The sequence below is a fragment of the Chrysemys picta genome, chromosome 1 (assembly GCF_011386835.1).
Source record: "Chrysemys picta bellii isolate R12L10 chromosome 1, ASM1138683v2, whole genome shotgun sequence".
Taxonomy (NCBI): Eukaryota; Metazoa; Chordata; order Testudines; family Emydidae; genus Chrysemys; species Chrysemys picta.
Window position 1 is genome coordinate 3,764,599 of NC_088791.1, and position 20,373 is coordinate 3,784,971.

At 42.8% G+C, this 20,373-nt stretch overlaps 1 protein-coding gene across 6 annotated transcripts in view; it reads left to right on the plus strand.

Moving 5' to 3' along the window:
• Nucleotides 1–20,373, plus strand: part of PPP6R2 (protein phosphatase 6 regulatory subunit 2) — a 148,156-nt gene that overhangs the window by 86,063 nt on the left and 41,720 nt on the right. For all 6 annotated transcript variants that reach the window (XM_065551556.1, XM_065551574.1, XM_065551568.1 and 3 more), the window contains 10 exons: nucleotides 1,228–1,341; nucleotides 4,159–4,285; nucleotides 5,452–5,604; nucleotides 9,770–9,973; nucleotides 10,870–10,934; nucleotides 13,246–13,361; nucleotides 14,615–14,700; nucleotides 15,095–15,175; nucleotides 16,923–17,020; nucleotides 19,429–19,486. In XM_065551556.1, coding sequence (XP_065407628.1) covers nucleotides 1,228–1,341; nucleotides 4,159–4,285; nucleotides 5,452–5,604; nucleotides 9,770–9,973; nucleotides 10,870–10,934; nucleotides 13,246–13,361; nucleotides 14,615–14,700; nucleotides 15,095–15,175; nucleotides 16,923–17,020; nucleotides 19,429–19,486 — 1,102 coding nt within the window. The remainder of the gene's footprint in view (nucleotides 1–1,227; nucleotides 1,342–4,158; nucleotides 4,286–5,451; nucleotides 5,605–9,769; nucleotides 9,974–10,869; nucleotides 10,935–13,245; nucleotides 13,362–14,614; nucleotides 14,701–15,094; nucleotides 15,176–16,922; nucleotides 17,021–19,428; nucleotides 19,487–20,373) is intronic.

Below are 20,373 nucleotides of genomic sequence, written 5' to 3' on the forward strand. Positions count from 1 at the left end.
GGAATACACAGGGGATACCACACATCTCGGAGAGCTCCAGTGACTGTTCAGGGTAAATAACCTCTCTTTGTGAAAACCTGTGGAAGCAGTGAGAGTTAGGGATTAACGACTGAAGTGCATAGACTTGGAAAGCATTGTTTGTAGCCCCACCTATGACTTTGCAAAGTGGGAAAGCTCCTTTGTACTGGTTTTTGGAGGAATGTTCAAAACATATTTGTAGAAGCCACTTTGGAAAAAGAGATTTGGACACAGATGTGGAAATAGAGATTGCATTCAAATCATTATGGATGAGTGAGAGAGTGCACAGTGCCAACCAAAACCTTGTCTTGATGCTGTCTTTTGTTTATTGTACACATTAGACTACAGTGACACGAAATGGGCAATCAAGGATTGCCTGTTTGCCACACATTAGGCAGTAGAGGTACTACCTGCCTATATTTGTGCTGGTCAGTCCCTAAGCCTGAGTTGGAGAGTCACATCTGTGTATTTATATTTTTTAAAGCCAGAGGTGACTCTTATGAAATCTAGCCTGACCTACAAAACAAAACAGGCCACCAGCTTTCCCCCATTGATTTGTGCATGTAGCCCAATAACCTGTGGTGGTGCTAGGGCATATTGCTTAGGAATACATTAAATCTTTACTTAAAAGCACCCCAAGGTGTAGATTTTACCACTTTTCTTGGTGGTAATTTGTTCCAGTAGACAATTACCACCACTGTTGAAAATTTGCATCTTATTTACAGTTTGAGTCCTACTGACTTCAGTTTCCAGTCATTTGATCTTATTATGCCTTTGGCAGATAGATTAAAGTCCAGTAGCATTTGATATCTTCTCCATGGGATCTGTACAGGTACTTATAGACTTGTGATCAAGTTACCTTTTAACCTTCTCTTTGATAAGTTAAATAGATTGAGTGCACTGCATTGGCCAGCTAGCAGCTCATAATGTAGAGGCATTCCTCTGCTCATGGGAGATAGAGCCACTTTTTGGTCGGTGGTGTAATCAGGTACATGCCGAAACCATAGATAAACAGACTCCTAGACCTGACATAGGTCCATCCCTGGCATATCTGCCACTGAGAGGGGAGTTCCCCTCATCCGTCTTCCAAAGAATTGCTGTTTCTTTATTTCAGAAAGGGAGTGAGTAGTTTTAAAATTAAAACAATTAATACTGCAAACTATTTGTATATCTAATGCCTTTCTTTAACTCCTGTGTGTCATTTAACAGGCAGGAATGCGTGGAGCAGCTTTTGAAAAACATGTTTGATGGAGACCAGACTGAAAACTGCATAGTGAATGGAACTCAGATTTTATTAACGTTATTGGAGACAAGGCGCTCTGGGTAGGTTTACTCCCCTCAGCAAGGAAATGTTACTGCTCAAAATCTAGTTTGACTTTGTTCAAAAAATAAGTACCTGGCATACTTTCAGGGGCTGCCTAAAATAAATACAAGAAAAGCTGTTTTTAAATGTAATAGTTGTGCTTCCAGGTAGCATCTCAGGGTTGTAACCGCATTGTGATAGGGGCAAACACATAGGAAAGCACATCTTTACACCAGAGAACTTACAATCTAAATAAAAACAGAAGGTGGGAGAAAGAGGTACAACATAAACATGGTCATGATGGGAACGTGGCTTTTTAGTTCCAATTCTTCATTTTTAATTTTTTTTTTTTATTTCTATGTTTGTGGGGACAAATGAGGGAGAATGGCAGGAGGGGGAAGAATAAACAGGAGTAAGGGAGTGGGGAAAAGGAAGACATGGAAGAGAGGCACCAAGGGGGAAGTAGGGAGAATAAGAAAGAAGAACAAAAGGAAGAATGGAGGGGAGCATGGAGGGCTGGTAGTGGGGGAAGAAGGGCAGGGGAAGAAGGGCAGGGGACAAGACTTGGGCAAACAATCAACCAGCAAACAGAAAATAATATTCAAAGCTGAAATTGTAAAAATTGGAATGTGGACACCAAAGAGCCTGGGGCTGTGATAATATGAAATGGCAGGGCTCAAAGGTTCCTGGCTGGGTCTCTCCCATCTGTTGCATACAGTAGGCAGAAGAATAATTTCTTCAGACATCTGGACTGGGAGAATGCTATAACTAAGGGGAGGCACACTTCACTGTCTCATTGCATACACCTAGGAACTCCTAGCATCCCTCCACAATCTCCCTGCGTGCCTCCAACCTACCTCTATCCCCCATGCCAGGGGCTCTTTGCATCCTCATACCCCTCTCCCCCCATACAAGAGTCACTCATTCCCCTCATGTCATGGCCTCCGGCACACCCCTGTTCCCCCATACTCGGGTCATCCATTCTCCCCCATGTCAGGGACTTTGTGTGTGCCTCTTCCCCAAATGCCTTTCCATTTCCCTTCCTTCCTCTCTGTCTCCTTCAGTCTGTCAGAGAGGGGTATTTGGCATATGCTGGCATATGCTAATTTCTGCCGTCAGCAAGTTCTTTGATCTGTAGAAAAATTAAAAATGATTGAAACTGTGGCTGGGATAACCAGATGCCTTGGGCTCCGTGCCCCCATTTGCCCCTTTTGTTTTTTACCATAATCAATAGGGCTCTGATCATTCCCTGACAGTTTGATCAGATGAGGTGTTCAAAACTTATCATGTTACATCCAGACAGAAAATGCCACCAAGCTGAGTGCAGGGACCTCACAAGGTCGGCCAATAACTCTCCAAACAATAAATGGGACTGGAATCCTAGAAATGTAGAGCTGGAAGGAACCTCAAGAGGTGATCCTATGTAGCCCTCTGTGCTGAGGCAGGACCAAGTAAACCTAGACCAGGGGTCTCAAACATGCGGATGTGGCCCCAGAGTTATTTGCTGCAGTCTGCCAAGCTCCCCGCCCCACCGGAGTTATTTGCTGTGGCCTGCCAAGCTCTCCTCACCCGCTGCCCCCTCTTTCCCCCCAGCGCGCTGCGTCCCCACTCCTCTGCCTACTTTCAGGCACTTCCTGCCACCAAACAGCTGTTTGGCAGCGCTTAGAACTTTCCAGGATGGAGGCGGGAGGAGCGGGGAGCCATGCGCTTGGGGGAGGAGGCAGAGAAGAGGCAGGGCAGGGATTTGGGAAAGGGGTTGGAATAGGGGCGCAGGGAAAGGGTGGGAAGAGGCGGGGCCTCATGGAAGGGGTGGAGTGGGGGTGGGGGCAGAGTTGGGGGGCTTTTGTATCTTTATATGAAAAGGTATCATTTTTGTTGCTCTCCTTTGGACTGTTTCCAGTTTATCCACCTCTTTCCCAAAAGTGTGGTGCCCAGAATTGGACACTACTTCAGCTGAGGCCTCACCAGTTCTGAGTAGAGCAGGACAATTACCTCCTTTGTCTTACATGCAACACTCCAGTTAATACACCCCAGAATGATAATGGCCTTTTTCACAACTACATCACTTTGTTGACTTGACTCCGTTTGTGATAGACTAGAACCCCAGATCCTTTTCAGCAGAACTGCTCGTCTACCGGAAACTCCTTCCTGTTTGCTCAGAACAGACGGAAGGAAGTGTAGGTTTGCAAGGCCATCAGGAGGCTTGCGAAGCAAGAATTATTTTGTGGTTACGGCACTGGCAGTGACTCGACATCTGGATTCAGTTTCCACCTCTGCCACAGATAGCTTGTGGGGGCTCAGGGAAAATCACTTAATTTCTCTGTGGCTCATTTCTTCATCTGTAAAAGGAAGATAATGCTTCCCTGCCTCTCAAGGGTTTGTAATGTTTGTTGTGCATTCAAAAATACTCAAGTGATTGGGGCTATATCAGCTAGTGTATTTGCATTATTCTTGCTAAACATGTCTTGAAGTTTTGTTATAGCGTTTAACAGTTGTGTACAAGATTAACACTTCCAGATACATCTTTAATGCTTAAATATTTCAGAAATGTTAAACACAAGGACATATTTTAATTCTTTTTCCTTGCTGTCCTTGGTATGATGAGTAAACAGTAATTTACTCTGTCATCTCATTCTGCTTCATGGATTTGTATTTACATAGTATTTTAAACTTCAGCCAGCAGTAAACAGTTTCTCTTGGAAAATAGCTGTGGATTTGAAGAGGGAATGACAAGGCAGATAATAGGGCTGGGATGGGTTTCTGATGAAGTCAAGCATGACTACTCTTGGTGGTTTTGTCCAAGTTTTGAATATTACATTTTAGCTTTCTCCCTACAGAGTGGAGGGACTGATGGACTCATTCTCTCAGGGATTTGAAAGGTCTTACACTGTCAATAGCAGCATCTTACATGGTATTGAACCACGGCTAAAGGATTTTCACCAGCTTCTACTCAATCCCCCTAAGGTAAAGCACCTCAGACCTTCCTATGTTCACAGTAGCTGACAACATGCACGTCAGAGGTTTTCTTTCCTCTCTGTGTAGGATCATTTACCTCCTGGATATTTTCAGTTTTGCTCACCTAAAAGCATCATGTACTAAAAAAACCCAAATCCTACAATAAATTAACTTAAACCCTCAAAGAGAAATTCAGAGTTCAGTTTTAGACTTTAGATGTCTAGGTACCAAGTGGTGGGATTTGGCGGCTGAGTTGCTGTATTTGAGTAACATTCAGGATATTAAGGCAGATGTAAAGGTAGCCATCTTACAGCAAAAAACTTCAGGACCAGACTCCAAAGAGAAACTGCTGAGCTCCAGTTCATTTGCAAATTTGACACCATCAGATCAGGTTTAAACAAAGACTGTGAATGGCTATCCAACTACAGAAGCAGTTTCTCCTCCCTTGGTGTTCACACCTCAACTGCTAGCAGAGCACCTCACCCTCCCTGATTGAACTAACCTCGTTATCTCCACACTGATTTATACCTGCCTCTGGAGATTTCCATTATTTGCATCTGAAGAAGTGAGGTTCTTACCCACGAAAGCTTATGCTCCCAATACTTCTGTTAGTCTCAAAGGTGCCACAGGACCCTCTGTTGCTTTTTACAGATTCAGACTAACACGGCTACCCCTCTGATTCAGGATATTGTTTTATTGTAACTAGGGTTTTGGAGAGTGTGTGGGGAAAGGAAGCATTTCCAAATATAGCCTGTTGGAATTCACAAATGTTCTGATTGGCATGCAAGTCTGCTATTAATCCCAGGGGATAGTCAGATTATCAATAGGTGTCTCTGTCTCCTATAGGGCAGGACTTCTGTCCTGTCACGAGCCCATTGTAATAAAGATTTGTATTTACTCATTGGTGGTTGTAGCTTTCTGAAATTTGATATAGAAAATACTATCTGAATATTGTTAGTTTTGATTCAGAAGTTCTTTAATTTCACTTACTGTATTGTCCCTAAACATGACTCAATGGGTAGAAGGAAAGGCTGACTTAGGCATCAAACAGTTTCCTTAGCCGAGGAGGTTTATATGAAGCTGACTGAATGTAAAATCAGACTGATTAGAGTAATGACATTTTGACCTATGTAGAGATGGATTCAAAATCTGGTTCCTTTTTCTGTTTGTGGTAGAAAATGTCAATCCTGACTACAATTGGTGTCTTGGAGGAGCCATTGGGGAATGCTCGTCTTCATGGAGCTCGACTAATAGCTGCTCTGCTTCACACAAACACTCCCAGTATTAACTATGAACTATGCAGACTCAATACCATGGATTTATTACTTGTGAGTAATACAGTGTGACATATTGTGGAAGAATATGCTGTTTAAAGAGAGAACATTATCTGTGATCTGTACAGTACAAAGACAGATACACTGTATCTGATGTATGCCTGTTTGAGTGTGTAATTAATTGCTTAATCTCCTGAAAGTAGGAATACCTATTCTCAAACTAGTCTTTATAACATAATTATAGTTGGTTAATGTGTTGAAACACACCTCAAACTTTCAAGATAGGAAGCAAGATAGAAAGTATAGTAAGAGGCCACCCTGGCTTAACCAGGAGATCTTCTCTTGCTTCCCATAAACCAGAGAAATATAGCCTAGACCAGGGGTTCTCAGGACAAATTTTTTGGGAGCCTCAGAGTGTGCCGCTCTCACACTTTCCCCTAAAATACTTAATTAGCTTTAGAAAAAACAAATAAATATGCACATAGACACGGCCAAATCATTGTAATTTATTTATTGCTAGCTAGTAAATCTGTTGTGAAAAATGATATTAACAAACATACAAGTATCACTTTTCACAGCAGACTTACTCAGCCCTGCCAAGCCTGGGGACAAATTAAGCCCTGTATTGGGGGTCAGGGGAAGCAGCAGGGGCCAGGGACAATGCAGGGTGGAGGGTTGGGGGAGTCAGTGGGGGGCTGGAGCCTGAAACCCCAGAGCCTGGAGCCTGCCGCTGCTCAGCCAGAGCCCGGAGCTGGAGCCTGAAGCCCCTCGGCCAGAACCTGCCGCCCCACCACCTCAGAACTGAGGCCGAAAGCCTGAGCCCCACCACCCCAGGAAGGTGAGGAACTCACCAGCTGTCTGCTCCTCCAGCGTTGTGCCCAGGTGACTCCAAAGGGGCGCAGAGCCCAACCCTGGCTGGCGGTCCCAGCAATCAACACTGAGGCCTTGTCTACGCTGCCACTTTACAGCGCTGCAACTTTCTCGCTCGGGGTGTGAAAAAACACCCTCCTGAGTGCTGCAAGTTTCAGCGCTGTAAAGTGGCAGTGTAGACAGTGCACCAGCGATGGTAGCTGTCTCCCCTCAGGAAGGTGGGTTTTTTTATAGTGCTGGTAGAGCTCTCTCCCAGTACTGGTGCGGCAACGCTTTAACGTTGCTAGTGAAGACATGCCCTAAGGCTATGACTACACTGGCAATTGAATGACAAAACTTTTGTCTTTCAGAGGTATTAATCCCCCCCACCTCGCCCCCCGAAAGAAAAAAGTTTTGCTGCGACAAGTGCTAGTGTGAACAGTGCGTGAACACAAACACTGCTCGTTGGGGGTGGAAGTTTTTTGTCAGCAGGAGAGCATGAGTTTTAGTGGCACGGCTGTAGTCACACAGCCATGTAGCTAAAAGCGGTGTAGTGTAGACATAGCCTAAGGTGGTGCATCCAGGAGCAACAGGCAGGTGGAGGGGCCACTTTTTTTTTTTTTTTTTTTTTTTTACACCCGCCCCACCCCATCAAATCCCAGAAGGCTGTGGCCACAAGAAACCTCCTGGTGGCCGCATGCAGTCATGGTGGCCACATTTGAGAAATGCTGGCCTGGACGAATCTACCATAAGGTGGGTTCCCAGGTGGCTGGAAAACCGTACTCAGGGAGTACTTAGCAGTGGTTCACAATCAAGCTGGAAGGGCATTTTGAATGGGATCCTGCAGGGATCTGTTTTGGGTTCAGTTCTATTCAGTATCTTCATAAACAATTTGGATAATGTCCTAGAGATTACACTTACAAAGTCTGCAGATGATAGCAAGCTGGGAGGAGTTGCAAGCACTTTGGAGGACAGGATTAAAACTCAAAATGATCTTGACAAGCCGGAGAAATGGTCTGAATTAAATAGGATGAAATTCAATAAGGACAAATGCAAAGTACTAAACTTAGGAAGGAATAGTCAATTGCACAAATACAAAATGGGAAATGACTGCCTAGGAGGGAGTGCTGCAGAAAAGGATCTGGGGGTTTTTGTGCATCACAAACTAAATACAAGCCAACAATGTAATATTGTCACAAAAAAAGCAAATATCCTTCTGGGATGTATTAGCAGGAATGTTATGAGCAAGATAAGAGAAGTAATTCTTCTACTCTACTCAGCACTGATAAGGCCTCAACTGGAATATTGTGTCCAGTTCTGAGCACCACACTTGAGGAAAGATGGGGACTAATCGGAGAAAGTCCAGAGGAGAGCCACAAAAATTATTAAAGGTCTAGAAAACATGACCTACAAGGAAAGATTGAAAAAATTGGGTTTGTTTAGTCTGGAGAAGAGGAGACTGAGGGGGCACATAAGTCTTCAGGTACATAGAAGGTTGTTATAAAGAAGAGGATGAAAAATTGTTGTCCTTATCCACTGAGGACAGCACAAAAAATAATGGGCTTAAATTGCACCAAGGGAGATTTTGGTTAGACATTAGGAAAAGCTTCCTCACTATAAGGGTAGTTAAACACTGGCACAAATTACCTAGGGAGGTTGTGGAATCTCCATCATTGGAGTTTTTTGAGAACAGATTAGACAAACACCTGTCAGCGATGCTCTAGATAATAGTGGGCACTGGACTAAGTGACCTATCAATGTCCCTTCCAGTCCTACATCGCTATGATTCTGTGAATCTTTCAACATTAACTATTAAAGTAACTTAGCAGAATGTCCGCAAAATAGCCTAGTTATATATTGTGAAGGCTCAGATGTTTAATGGGACGGACTCCAGATCTCCAAGAACAGATTTTGTACCCGCTGCTCATCCTTACCCTGGAGTACAAACCAAATAAACTCCACAATAACTAAGAAAATGGCTTAGGAAAAATTATTTCTGATACTTTCTGAGTGGTACAGTTAAGTTATTGTCAGTGATTATTTTTTATCATAGCCAACCAAGCCATGGGGTAGAGAATATATCTTAATTTAGTTGTGCTATGAGGCATAGTTATGTTTGTGTATGATTTAGAGGAACTAGAGTGCATTATGTTTGGTTATAACTTATGTGTTGGAAGAGTTTGTTGTGGAGGTGAGATATCTGTGAGCGCATTTTAGTGTAATGCTGTTTAGATGTTATACTCCTGGGGGAATTCTGCGCCAAATAATTAAAAATTATGTGTACAATGTTTTAAAATTCTGCAAAATTCTTCATATTTTGTCAAAATAACACAATATAATCACACCAGTTTCAATTATTTTGGTAATTTATTTCAAAATACTTGTCAGCAAGTGTGTCTGTAACAATAAAGACAAAAAAAATGATTCAGGAATTTTTTTTGACAAATAGACTCAGCATATTACTAGGCATATTAATACTTAACTTTGAGTAATTCATTTAAACTACAATCCAGAATCATATTTCCCACACCCTGCAGAAGCAGTGTAAAAACTTGGGGGTGGGGGGAGGGTCAGGGGTAATAGAGGAGTTGAGAGAGGGGGAAGGAGCCTGGGAGTGAACCTGGAGGGTTGTTGGGTTATTGCCCCCCCACTAGCCCTTCTGAACCCCAGTCTGTGATCCCCCAAGCAGCCCTGTGTGCCCCATTCTGCCTCCTACCCTGGCTCCACCGGCAGGCTGCTGTGATGAACGCCGATTGCTGCTGGCTGTTACTGCCGCTCAGCCGGCTGTTCTGGCACCACTGCTGCACTTCTTGGGCTGAATGTATTTTCTGCAGGGGAAAATGTTGTTTTGCTCCAGACATGAATTCTGTGTGTGTGCAGTGGCACAGAATTCCCCCAGGAGTAATGATGTTAAGGTATGTGAATGAAGGTTGTCTTAACTGTTGATTTCCTTGATTTTTAGAGATTATCTTGGTAGAATTAGCACTTGAGCAAATATAACCCTTATGTTAACAAAGTTTTTGTTTGGGTGAATTAGATTACACTTTTGCAGTCTCAAGGGGCCTCAGTTTTTGGAGTGAAGCCTGCATAGAAACCAGGCTGCACCATTATAACACAGACTATCTTATGTTGAGTGTAGTACCTTACTCCACAAGTGATTCCACTGATCGAAGTTTCACTGTCTTGCCCTCAGGAAATATGCTCTGTAAATTGAGCTGACTGACAGTATACTTCCACTTTGTCCCTCTTGTTGTTACAAAGGATGTGTGGTTGTGTGTGTGGTCGTGTGTGTGTGAGTAAGTGAGTGAGTGAAGGTCTGATCAGATGTGTGTCCTAAGTGGATTTTTTTCTGTCCTTTATTTTGTTCCAGGACTTATTTTTTAAATATACATGGAATAACTTTTTGCACTTCCAAGTGGAACTGTGTATAGCAGCTATTCTCTCGCACTCAGTGCACGAAGGGAAATCAGCAACAAATGATCTGGAAAATAAAGAGGAGGTGCTGAATGGGAATGTGACCACAGAGGACTTGAAGACTCCAGACCTCAGTCCAGAGAATGTTATGGTGACACATGTAAGTCTAGTCATGTCACTTGAGAGCTTTAGATGGATGGATTCAGCACGGGTCTTGGTTAACAAGAGAGTAACCTGACAAACTGCTCAAGAAGAGAGGGTAATGCTTATCAAGGAGTCTAGACATTGCTTTGGTCTTCTAGTTCTGGATGGAAATGTACTTGCCTTTGTACAGATGATTTATTCTTTCAACTACACCTCTACCCTGATATAACGCGACCCGATATAACACAAATTCTTATATAACGTGGTAAAGCAGTGCTCCGGGGGGGGCTGCGCACTCCGGTGGATCAAAGCAAGTTCGATATAACGCGGTTTCACCTATAACGCAATAAGATTTTTTGGCTCCTGAGGACAGCGTTCTATCGAGGTAGAGGTATATAGAGGAAAAATATCACCCCTCTTCATGAGTTTAGAGATCACTTTTCCTTTTAGTAAAGATGCATAGACATTTTGGACCAAAAAATCCCCAGAACCAATCCGTATGATTACAGATTCCCGACTCTTTCTGTGCCTGTGCTTCTAATGCTGAGAATATTCTGTGCTGTTGTCTTAAAACCATGATAGCTCTCTTACATTCATATTATGATGAACCCTCTAAGGGTAAAGTGAAGAATCTTACAGAATCACGGTCTCTCCCCTCCTCTAAGAGAAGGGAAATTCTGTGACATAGAGGAAGATTGAACCACTTACGGAAAACTTGAGAGGATTGCTGGACCTTTTTAGTGTTCTTGTGCAGTTTGTTCTGTCAAGATTAATCCATTTAAAATTTGTCTTAAAGTAATTTTAAGTGATAGAAAGTGTAAAGAGATTAATGAAAGTGATCCCCAATCTAATATAGGCCACAGGATTTCCTTTCGCCCGTGTCTGAAACGTTCTCGCTATCTCTCCCTCTAGTTGTTCCAGAAGTGCTGCCTGTTGCAAAGGATATTGGATGCCTGGGAAGTCAATGACAAAATACAGTAAGAGTGTTTTTGGTTGTATGGAGGGCCCAATTTGAGGGCTGCAAATTTTGACTATTGTGTTGAATATTCTTTCAATTATTTGGACAATAGAGAAGTTTGCTAATGTGCTAGAAAATCAGAATGCAGATTGTTCAGATGTTAAAAATCAAATACATACCAGGTAAACACATACATAGACCCTCATGGACAGGTAAGAACCTCAAAGTGCTCCAGTAGACATGCAACGCACACTTAATTCTTGGTTTCCCAAAGAACATCACATAGCACATCAGCTTGCTTTTTTTTTTAAAAAAAACAACCTATGTACTGTTCCCCCCACTTTTGGGAGAAGAATGTCTGGGAAACCCTATTTGAGATTAGATTCCTCCTGTAATTTTCTAACACTGGAAGCCATTCAGGGAATGTGGTGATTGGTATGAAATACGACTCTAAAAATAAAGAGAATAGACTGATGTGAAAGAAAATTATCCGGGCTTCCGTTTCCTTGCTTGCCTAAACATTTTGCTGCTATTTATAGCACTTTACAGCTTCAATGTGCTGTAGAGGCAATTTGCTAATTTCTCTTGACAATCCCCCTGCATGGTAAATAATGCACTGACAACCATAATTGTGTCTGTCGATATTACTTGCATTTTGTTTTATAGATTTAAATGATTGGGGGTGATGAAACTTACTCAGTGTCTCACAGCTAATACAAGGTAGAACAGATTGTTTAGCCTAAGTAGTTAACACACATTTCAAAGTGAAGTGGCCCATTAACACCTCTTCCTTTCCTCCTTATGACTTGTCTCTCTCACCAACAGAAGCTTGTCCAATAAAAGATATTACTTCACCCACCTTGTCTCTCTGTCATCTCTGTTTGGGCTTTGACTTCTGTCACTCACTGAGATTCAGGAGACACTTGTGGAGCTCTTGATTCAGCTCATAATTAATGCTCGAATTTTTAGGCACAACTTCATGTTGTTAAAAGGAACATCCTGACTGGGGGGTTTGTATAGAGCCTGTCACCTTATTATCTAATACTGAATTTTACAGTAACATCCTGAGCAAAACGGGAGTCCTGTGGTTGGTGTTATGCAGGTCAATCTGGACGATCAAGGTGGTCCCCTCTGGCCCTAAAATCAATCAGTCTATGAAAACTCCAAAGCATTTATGGGGAATTGACATTAGAACAGCAAACCATCACAAAATTAACTTTTGATATATTCCAGTTACTCCAAAATATAAAGTTTTACGTGTCACTGAAGTACTGTATGCTTTTATCATCAACATCTCCTCCAGGAGCTCAGATAAAAGAGGTGGTTTTCTTTTTACAGTATTTTGTCTAGAGTTCAGTAGTGGGTGATATGGAGACTTCTTTTACATTGTGTTTCTATGATGGTTTCAATGTGCTTTGGTTTGGACCAGCCTCCACAATATTCAGCAGGGCTGCCTGTGTCAGCCTTGCACACAGTTAGAGCTGCACAAATAATATTTGACTCAAACCTGAATATTTGATGAGATATTCTGTAATGTGAATGAAGGGTTGCAATGAATAATTAGGTTACTTGTTTGGGTTCTAGCCATTCTTTTGATTGTCAGCACCTGCCAGTTTGAAAGCAGATCTTCTGTATTAGCCGAGTAGTTCTGGTCTGAGCTGTGTAAGTGCCAGCTGCTGACCTGCCAGCAACGCTAATCTATTTTGATTCCTGAGTCACTTCTGTCCTTTTCTGCATAGTGTGGATAGGCGGATTGGCTCAGCCTTTTCACTCACTGATTGATTTTGAGATTGACACTTTCCTTGGATAGTATTGGAGCAATGAAAATACAGGGGCAATGTGACTTTATTATTTGACGTAATTTTGATTTTTTTTTTTAAATTCTCTCTAAGAGGGAAATATATCATCATAGACTAGGATCTCTTTTGTTCTCTCTTACCTTCAACTACAATCCCAATGCTTTTTAAATACAGCAATGATTCGAATCTTTCTCTGTTGCTGTGTCTTTGTTTCAGGGAAGTGATGATTAACAAATGATGTAGTTCTGTGCTAGTATCTCAGAGCTGCTTTTATAGATGACTGGTGTAATCGGTGCAATGGGAGTTCTCTCTTCCCTTCTCACTATCTGCCTGAGACAATATGAACTGGTTCCTCTGTTGGGAGACAGCGCATCCCCTTCAGCCTGTTCTGTGTTGATGCAGCATCTTTACATCTGCCACACTGGTAGTAATTACTGTTTACACACGTTAAATTGTGGCAGCAGCAGGTGACTCTTAAGAATTTGTTGATGAGTGTTTTGTTGAACTGGTACTGACTGTTGCTGTTTTCAGGGCAGAAGGTGGAATGAGGCGAGGGAATATGGGCCACCTTACCCGAATAGCCAATGCTGTGGTACAGAATATGGAGAAGGGCCCCATGCAGACCCAGATCAGTGAATTCATTAAAGGTACATGGTCCTAGTCCCTGTTCCATCACGTGTTTTTCTGATTGAATAGCTCCTTCTGAAACACTTTATTTTGCCTTGTTTTACATTCTGGTAAGAGTCCATTTTACAGTTTTACAAAAAAGATTTCTGGCTGAATGTTTATATTTGATTCGTACGGAGGCTTTTGGCCACAGTCTGCTCTCTCTTACATGCACACTGCGACATCGAAGTCTGTGGGATTGTATCTGCATCACCATGTGCAGAGTTTGACTCGTTTTGTCCTACAGAATGCCTTGTTCAACAGGAGATGGTACATTTTTGCAGTACCTTAGATTTACAGGGGAGAACGGAGCCCTGTCCCAGGAAGCTGACAGTCTAGTTTAGACATGACATATCAAGAAATGACAATAAATAAAGTGTGGGTGTTGGGGCTTAAGAGGTGTTATGGGGAGAATGTCTAGGAGAAGATAAGGATACCCAATTAAGTATGTTAATGGAAAACACATTGGTGCAGATGGGAGGAATCTTTCACCTTTCTTGGCTTCTTACATGCTTGTCAAACACTAATGTTAGCAACTTGAGAAGTTGCATTGGGCAAGAATTTGTTAAGCATTGTCTTCTAGTTTGCTTGGCCATTTAGGGGCTACACTGGCTGAGGAATTTTCCTTATTTGTATTCTCTTTAGCTCTCTAACCCGGTTCATTGCATGGGAGAATAGCATATTAAACACTGAGCAACGCCCAGAACTGAGGTGGTACATTATAATGCATGGGCACAACTAGTAGTTACAGTACATAGTATCCAAGGAATATGAAATGGCATGAGTTAACTTTCCTTTGGAGGTCCTTAGGGCTGGAATCTCTCCATGCTCTGATATCCATCTCAGCCAATGCCCTCTCAGCTCTTAAATGACACCTCAGATGTACCCCTCTTCCTCAGATGTGTGTATTTCCAGTCTTGGCCCCATATTTTTGTTTTGTCTTCTGTTTGCTTTGTTGGATTCTCCATTGACTTTCAGTGTTTTGGATCATAGGAATGTTTTTAATCTTTTTAAATATCACCATGTTTTTGTTGTACAAGTGCTGAGGGATTAAAAACAGGTTATATAAAATATTGCATCAGGTATTGAGATGCATATACCCCAGAACACTGTTCCTTACTCGTCTGGGGATCTGAACATTGTGTAATACACGGGAGAGAGGGAGACTGATGTGTTCCATTGACTGGGTTCTTTGTTCCGTGAGGTAACTATGGTGGTGACCCATTTGTTACAGAGCTACCTGAGGATTGCAGAGGGAGGTGGGAGAGCTTTGTAGAAGAGACACTGAGAGAGACAAACCGGAAGAATACAGTGGATTTGGTAAGGACAGTGCTAAACGCTTCTGCATATTTCAGATGGGCCTGCCGCTTTCTGGCACCTGTTTTATTTGAAAATTATCGGTTTTATACGACTTTTTCTGTGATATTTTTCCTTGATCCTACACAGCGGGTATACAGGGGCCGGAGCAGGAAGTTCTAGTTAACCTCTCCTCTCTAGGGCTGAATGTGAGGGATTTCTCTCTGACCTAGCGGCAATACTGCTGTAGCTTGGCAACCTCTCTGGTGTCTATTGTGTCTCATGAGGTTGCCCTCTGAAGGAAAATAATTCCTACCAGATCGCTTTGGTCTCTGGCGGTCATGGATGTTTAATAGGGCAAGATTATACTGTGACCTCTCTTGACTTTCCCTGACATTCGTTTTGATCTTTGTTCCAGGTGAGCACCCACCATCTGCATTCTTCCAGTGAGGACGAGGACATCGAGAGCGCTTTCCCCAATGAACTCTCCCTCCAACAGGTGACAGACTCTGTGCTTCGTACTGTTGCCAAGAAGCACGCTACATCTGGCTTCATCTTTAATCCTTCTCACTATGGCGCAGTTTCCTGACTTCTTACCAGGGTCTAACGCTGCTTGTGTGTCTGTCTAATCCATTAACAGTAGAGATGTTTTTATAGGAAAGGAAGGACAGTTTGCCCAGTATTTGAACCTTCTCACCCTAAAGTTTTTGTGTCTGTTGGAAAATATCACTCACTCACTGCAGCAGAGGATAGAGCTGACCATTGGTGAAGACTGCTCCCCTTCTGGAGGTGCCCATGGGGAAGCCAGACATTTTGTTAGAAAGAGGCAGTGTGACCCATTAGATTGAGTGCTGGATTGGGAGACCTGGATTCTCTTCCCAGCTCTCCAGCAGCTCTGCGGTATGATCTCTCTGTGCCTTAGGTTCCTCAGCTTTAAAATGGGGATATAGTGATACTTATCTCTTTTGTAAAGCTCATTGAGATCTATGGGTTAAAATGGTATTATTTATAAAGGAAAGGGAAGGCAATTGTATAGGTATTCTCTTATAAAATGAGAAAGCCAAATGAAGGGGTGAATTTTGTTTTCTTGTGTCTGGAGGCAAATGTTCGAAATTTCCTAATGGTTACTGGTAGAGCCAGGTTGGACAGCAGCAGGGCTGGATTAACCCATTATTGGGCCCCAGGCAGACATACACTCGGGCCCCTACCTATGCTGATGGAGGTGTGGCCGGGCCTAATTTGAATGAGCACTGTTGTGACCTGGTGCACGAGGTCACAGCACCACTCAGGTTTGGCCTGCCTGTGCTTCTGTCATAGTGAGCAGGGCCCTGAGTAGTGGCAGGATGAGCAGCTGGTCCTGGCGGATCTGTAGTATGGCAACCTGACCACAGTGAGTGTACTGCATGGCGGGCCCACTCCCCCTCCAATGAATGTTGGCCCTAGGTGCCTAGTTTGCCTGTGTATAAATCTGGCCCTCGTCATCAGGAGCACTCTGTGAGGGCTGCTGAAGGGTGTATTTGCATAGTGATTGTTAGGTGAGAGTAGAATGGGAGGAGAAGTGTCTCTAGACTCGTGGGGAAAGTAGAGGCGGAGTTTAAGAAAGGGCAGGGCACATTAGATCCAGCAAAGACATTTTAGGTAGTTCAGTTTTAGCTAGTCATATAAAACCAGGTGTGGGGATTGAAGGGACACCCTTAACCTGAAATCTAGTGAGGTTCAAAAAATGAGTTTCAGGTTACTTACCCTTTCACCTGAGTCCCCCAGCCAACTTCTGTGGTTTTGCAAAAACACTTTTCTTTTCACCCCAGTGTTTTTCTTTCCCTAGTTGCTATGTTAAAGCCCCCCATAAAAACAAGGGAAATTAACTGACTTCTCTCTACAAGGGAAATGGGAATTTCCCCCTTGCACTGGTGGGATGGCAGTTTCAACAGCAGTGCTAACAGGAGGACTTCAATATACTGAGGGTCAGAAAAACAGGTGTTTGCTGGCTACTGCAGCAAAGTCCTAACAAACAATAGTGGTGGAGATGCCTAGCCTGGAAAATTGAACTATTATATTATATAGTTAAGTTTATTATAGTAGTGCCTAAGGGCCATCCAAGAATGGGGCCCCATTGTGCTAGGCGGCAAACCAACTCAGAGGAGTAGACCATGGGTGGGATAGGCTTGATTAGCAGCATCTTCTTGTAATGTTTATTTTAAACTCCTTGAATTGCCTTATAACCAGTCTCTGGTTGCATCCCTCAGGCATTCTCAGAGTACCAAATCCAACAGATGACAGCCAACTTTGTGGATCAGTTTGGCTTCAATGACGAAGAGTTTGCAGACCAGGATGACAATATCAAGTGAGTTCATTTTTCCAGTTTTGTCATGTCTACAGTTGAAGATTGGCAGTCAGATGAAGTCCCCGAGGAAATCTTCATCTTCCTCATGTAGAAGGAAGCATGCAAGTGATATGGCAATTCCAAAACCATTAAGAAGGGAGAGGTGGATGGATTTCGTGTTACAGAATCTTAGAGTATGTCTACACTGCCCCCCAGCTCCTCCCCCCCCCCAAATATCCAACCCTTGGCGGTGAATCTCGGAACCCGGGCTTGTGCTCGCAGCCTCAATCTACAAGGCTAGAAGTAGCGGCATAGACGTTCTCGCTTGGGCTCTGAAGTGGTGGGGGTCTCAGAGCCCAGCCTGAAGGTCTACATGGCAATTTTATAGCCCTGCAAGGCCAAGTCTGCTGACACAGGCCAGCCGCAGGTGTTTTATTGCAATGTAAACAAACCCCCACAGCATGAGTTCACTGCAAATCAATAGAGCTTGAACCCTGGGTCCTGACTTAAGTCAGGCTTGGACTCTTCACCCCGTGGCGTCCTGCGACCCAGGGTCTGAGCCCTCAGTTTGTGTGAGTTGTTGTAGCTAGAAGGATGGGGCGGATAGGCTATGCCTGAGTTCAAACCCGGGGCTTACACTGCACTGTAGACATACCCTAAGTGATAATGACTGTGCAGCTGTTACGTAAGAGATGCTAATCTCATTAAAAACACCTCCTCATCCCCATCTCCGGAGATTATCACCACCCTTATAGGTTTCTGTCATTAAAAATAAAGTATAACCTCTTATAACTGTATTTCATATAGCATTAAAAAGTTAGAGGTCTCCTTCCATTTTGTGAGACTTAATTTCAAATAGAAAAATGCTAGAGGCTGATGGACTTAGTGACCTGGTGATCAGTGGAAAGGGGCAGTTTTTAGCCTGGAAAGCTCTGTGGTAGCAAAATGACTCTTTGAATCTTTTGCAGCTCCCGTTGAATTTGAGTTATTGGGAAGTTCATTGTTTGTTCTCTTCATGGCAGAGCTTCAGTCACTACTAGGTCCTGAGTAAAATAACTGTTTTCAAATTGCTATTTCATGTTGTATGCCAGCTTCAGATGAGTTTGTACCATCTTTAGAGTCACCCTCAAGAAAGTACCAACTAGTATGTCCTGAAAGCTGTCAGTACTATCTAGCTCTGAAGGTCTCAGGATTCTCAAAGTTCTAGGGTCTCCACTAGAATGATATTTAAATAAATAGAAGCTACTTTTCAGTGTGAAGGGAGGATCTTAGATATTCTCTAGCCTTTTTCTTGAGCATTGTGGTCGTAAGGGCCATTAATAGGGCCAACAAGTTCCAATCCAGCATGCAATTGACTGATTATGGGGTAATTGTTTTTCCCATTTTGTAATAAAATGGGAATTAAATCAATTCTTGGGGGGGGGGGAAGCAGCATAAGTTCTACCAGGAGTCATGTAGAGACAGTTAATGTAAAACTGGAGCTGAACGAGAATTGTAGCTGGAACATACTGTCCATTCCCATGAGGATGAATAGGAAGGGAGAGAGAAGAAAACAAAGGCTCTTCCAGTGTAGGATATTTGTTGGTGAAACCTGTGAAAGAAGTAACTTAAGATATAATTAAAAATGACCCTTTTTTTAGTAGGATGGTCATTTGAATATTTTTTAATATTTTACAACAGATGCACTAACTTAATAGCTTTAATTGATAACATTTGAGACATAAATAACACTGCCCAGATTTAAGCATGTGTAGATGTGGCATAAAATCCCCCTCCTCAATCCCCTCAGGTTATTCCAATGAACTGCACTCTTGCCCTGTGGAACCCTTTCCCGTTCTAGTAATGGTCTCTCGTAATCTAAGTGCCAGTGTGAGCTATTTGATGATTTTTGTGATTTGCATCATTATCCACTAGGCACTTTGAGCAGCTACATAAGTGATCAGTAAGGACGGAACATGATTATATGAGAAGCTCTTAGAGGTTTGTGATCAGCTGGAATTGGCCTCATCTTTGGGAGCTTTGTCTCTGACTCAGTTGAAGGAACTGACAGACATTTGCAGGCAGCATTTATACTTTGCAGGAGTTGGCACGTGACAGCCAGTAGAGGCTTGGTTTATTCTCTGTTCCGCTACATTGCTCTATACGGTCAAAATACCTTATGAGCTAGGATAGTCCCACTGGTCTCTTGTTAAGGAGCTGAACAACATCTAGGGGTATTTATCCTTCAAGTGGTATCTGCAGAGAAGCAGAAATACAAGGTTACGTTATTTTTCCCCCTCAAGGACTAGAGTAAAGAAATCATTGGGTTGGAATAATACAGCAGTGAGTGTGCAGAGAACAGCAGAGAAGTTGGGTTGCAAAGTGTCTTTATATGTTTAGCTGTCTTTGTCCCTGTTGCTTCAAGCCCTTATGCAGATTTCTCTTTGCAGTGCACCTTTTGACAGGATTGCAGAGATAAACTTCAACATAGATGCGGATGATGACAGTGTAAGTGGGGTTTCTGGATATTTATTGAACAGGACTGACTCCAGCAGGTCAGTCCATGCTTGAATCAGATGCAGCCATTTGCATCTTGGAGAAAAGGGGTGCTGAATTTTATTTATGTAGTAAAGAAAAAGATGCCCCAATGCCTATCTCCAAGCAAGGGAATGAGGACACTGAAATCACTTTACTATATAATTCTCTTACTCTTTCAATCTGCTGTTGCATCGTCTATCTCTAAGACTCCATTACAGAAGCAGCCACTGGAGCTGGATGGTGTGCTTCTGTCTTTGTTAGCAAATGCCCTGTGAGCCTGCTGTTGCCCATTGTCTCTCCCTGCCACCCTTTCTGCCTATTGAATAGGATTAGAAGTTGGTGAATAAAAATATTAGAAAATTGGTTCCTTGCAGATCTGAGTATTGCCACCCCATCCTTTGTCTCCCCACCATACTGTACTGAGTCAGCACCCATTGTGGGAGTTGGATGATGGTGCAAGTGAAGAATCCCCTACACCTGCTTCCTGACAAAACCTGTTCCATTCAGAACTGAGGGCATTTGATTTCCTTAGTCTTAAAACTGCTCCTTTTAAAAACTTCCCTTACACTGCTCAGTGAAAAATTAGTTCCTTCTCCCCTTTTCTCTCTTCACTCCTCCAGCAACATTTCTGAGATGCAAAAATTCATTGTGTTTTGCTTGAAACTGCAAACTAAAACCTGCAGCCCCAGATAGCATTTAATATGCTTAGCTGTGTTTTCCTAACTAGAGAGAGGTTTTTTTTGGTAGTGAAATTTCACTACAGCTCTTGGTTATGACAGTACATCATCTCATAACTGACACATACTTAGAACCTTTTATCCAAAGATCCCCAAAGCACTCAATGAACTTGGCAAACT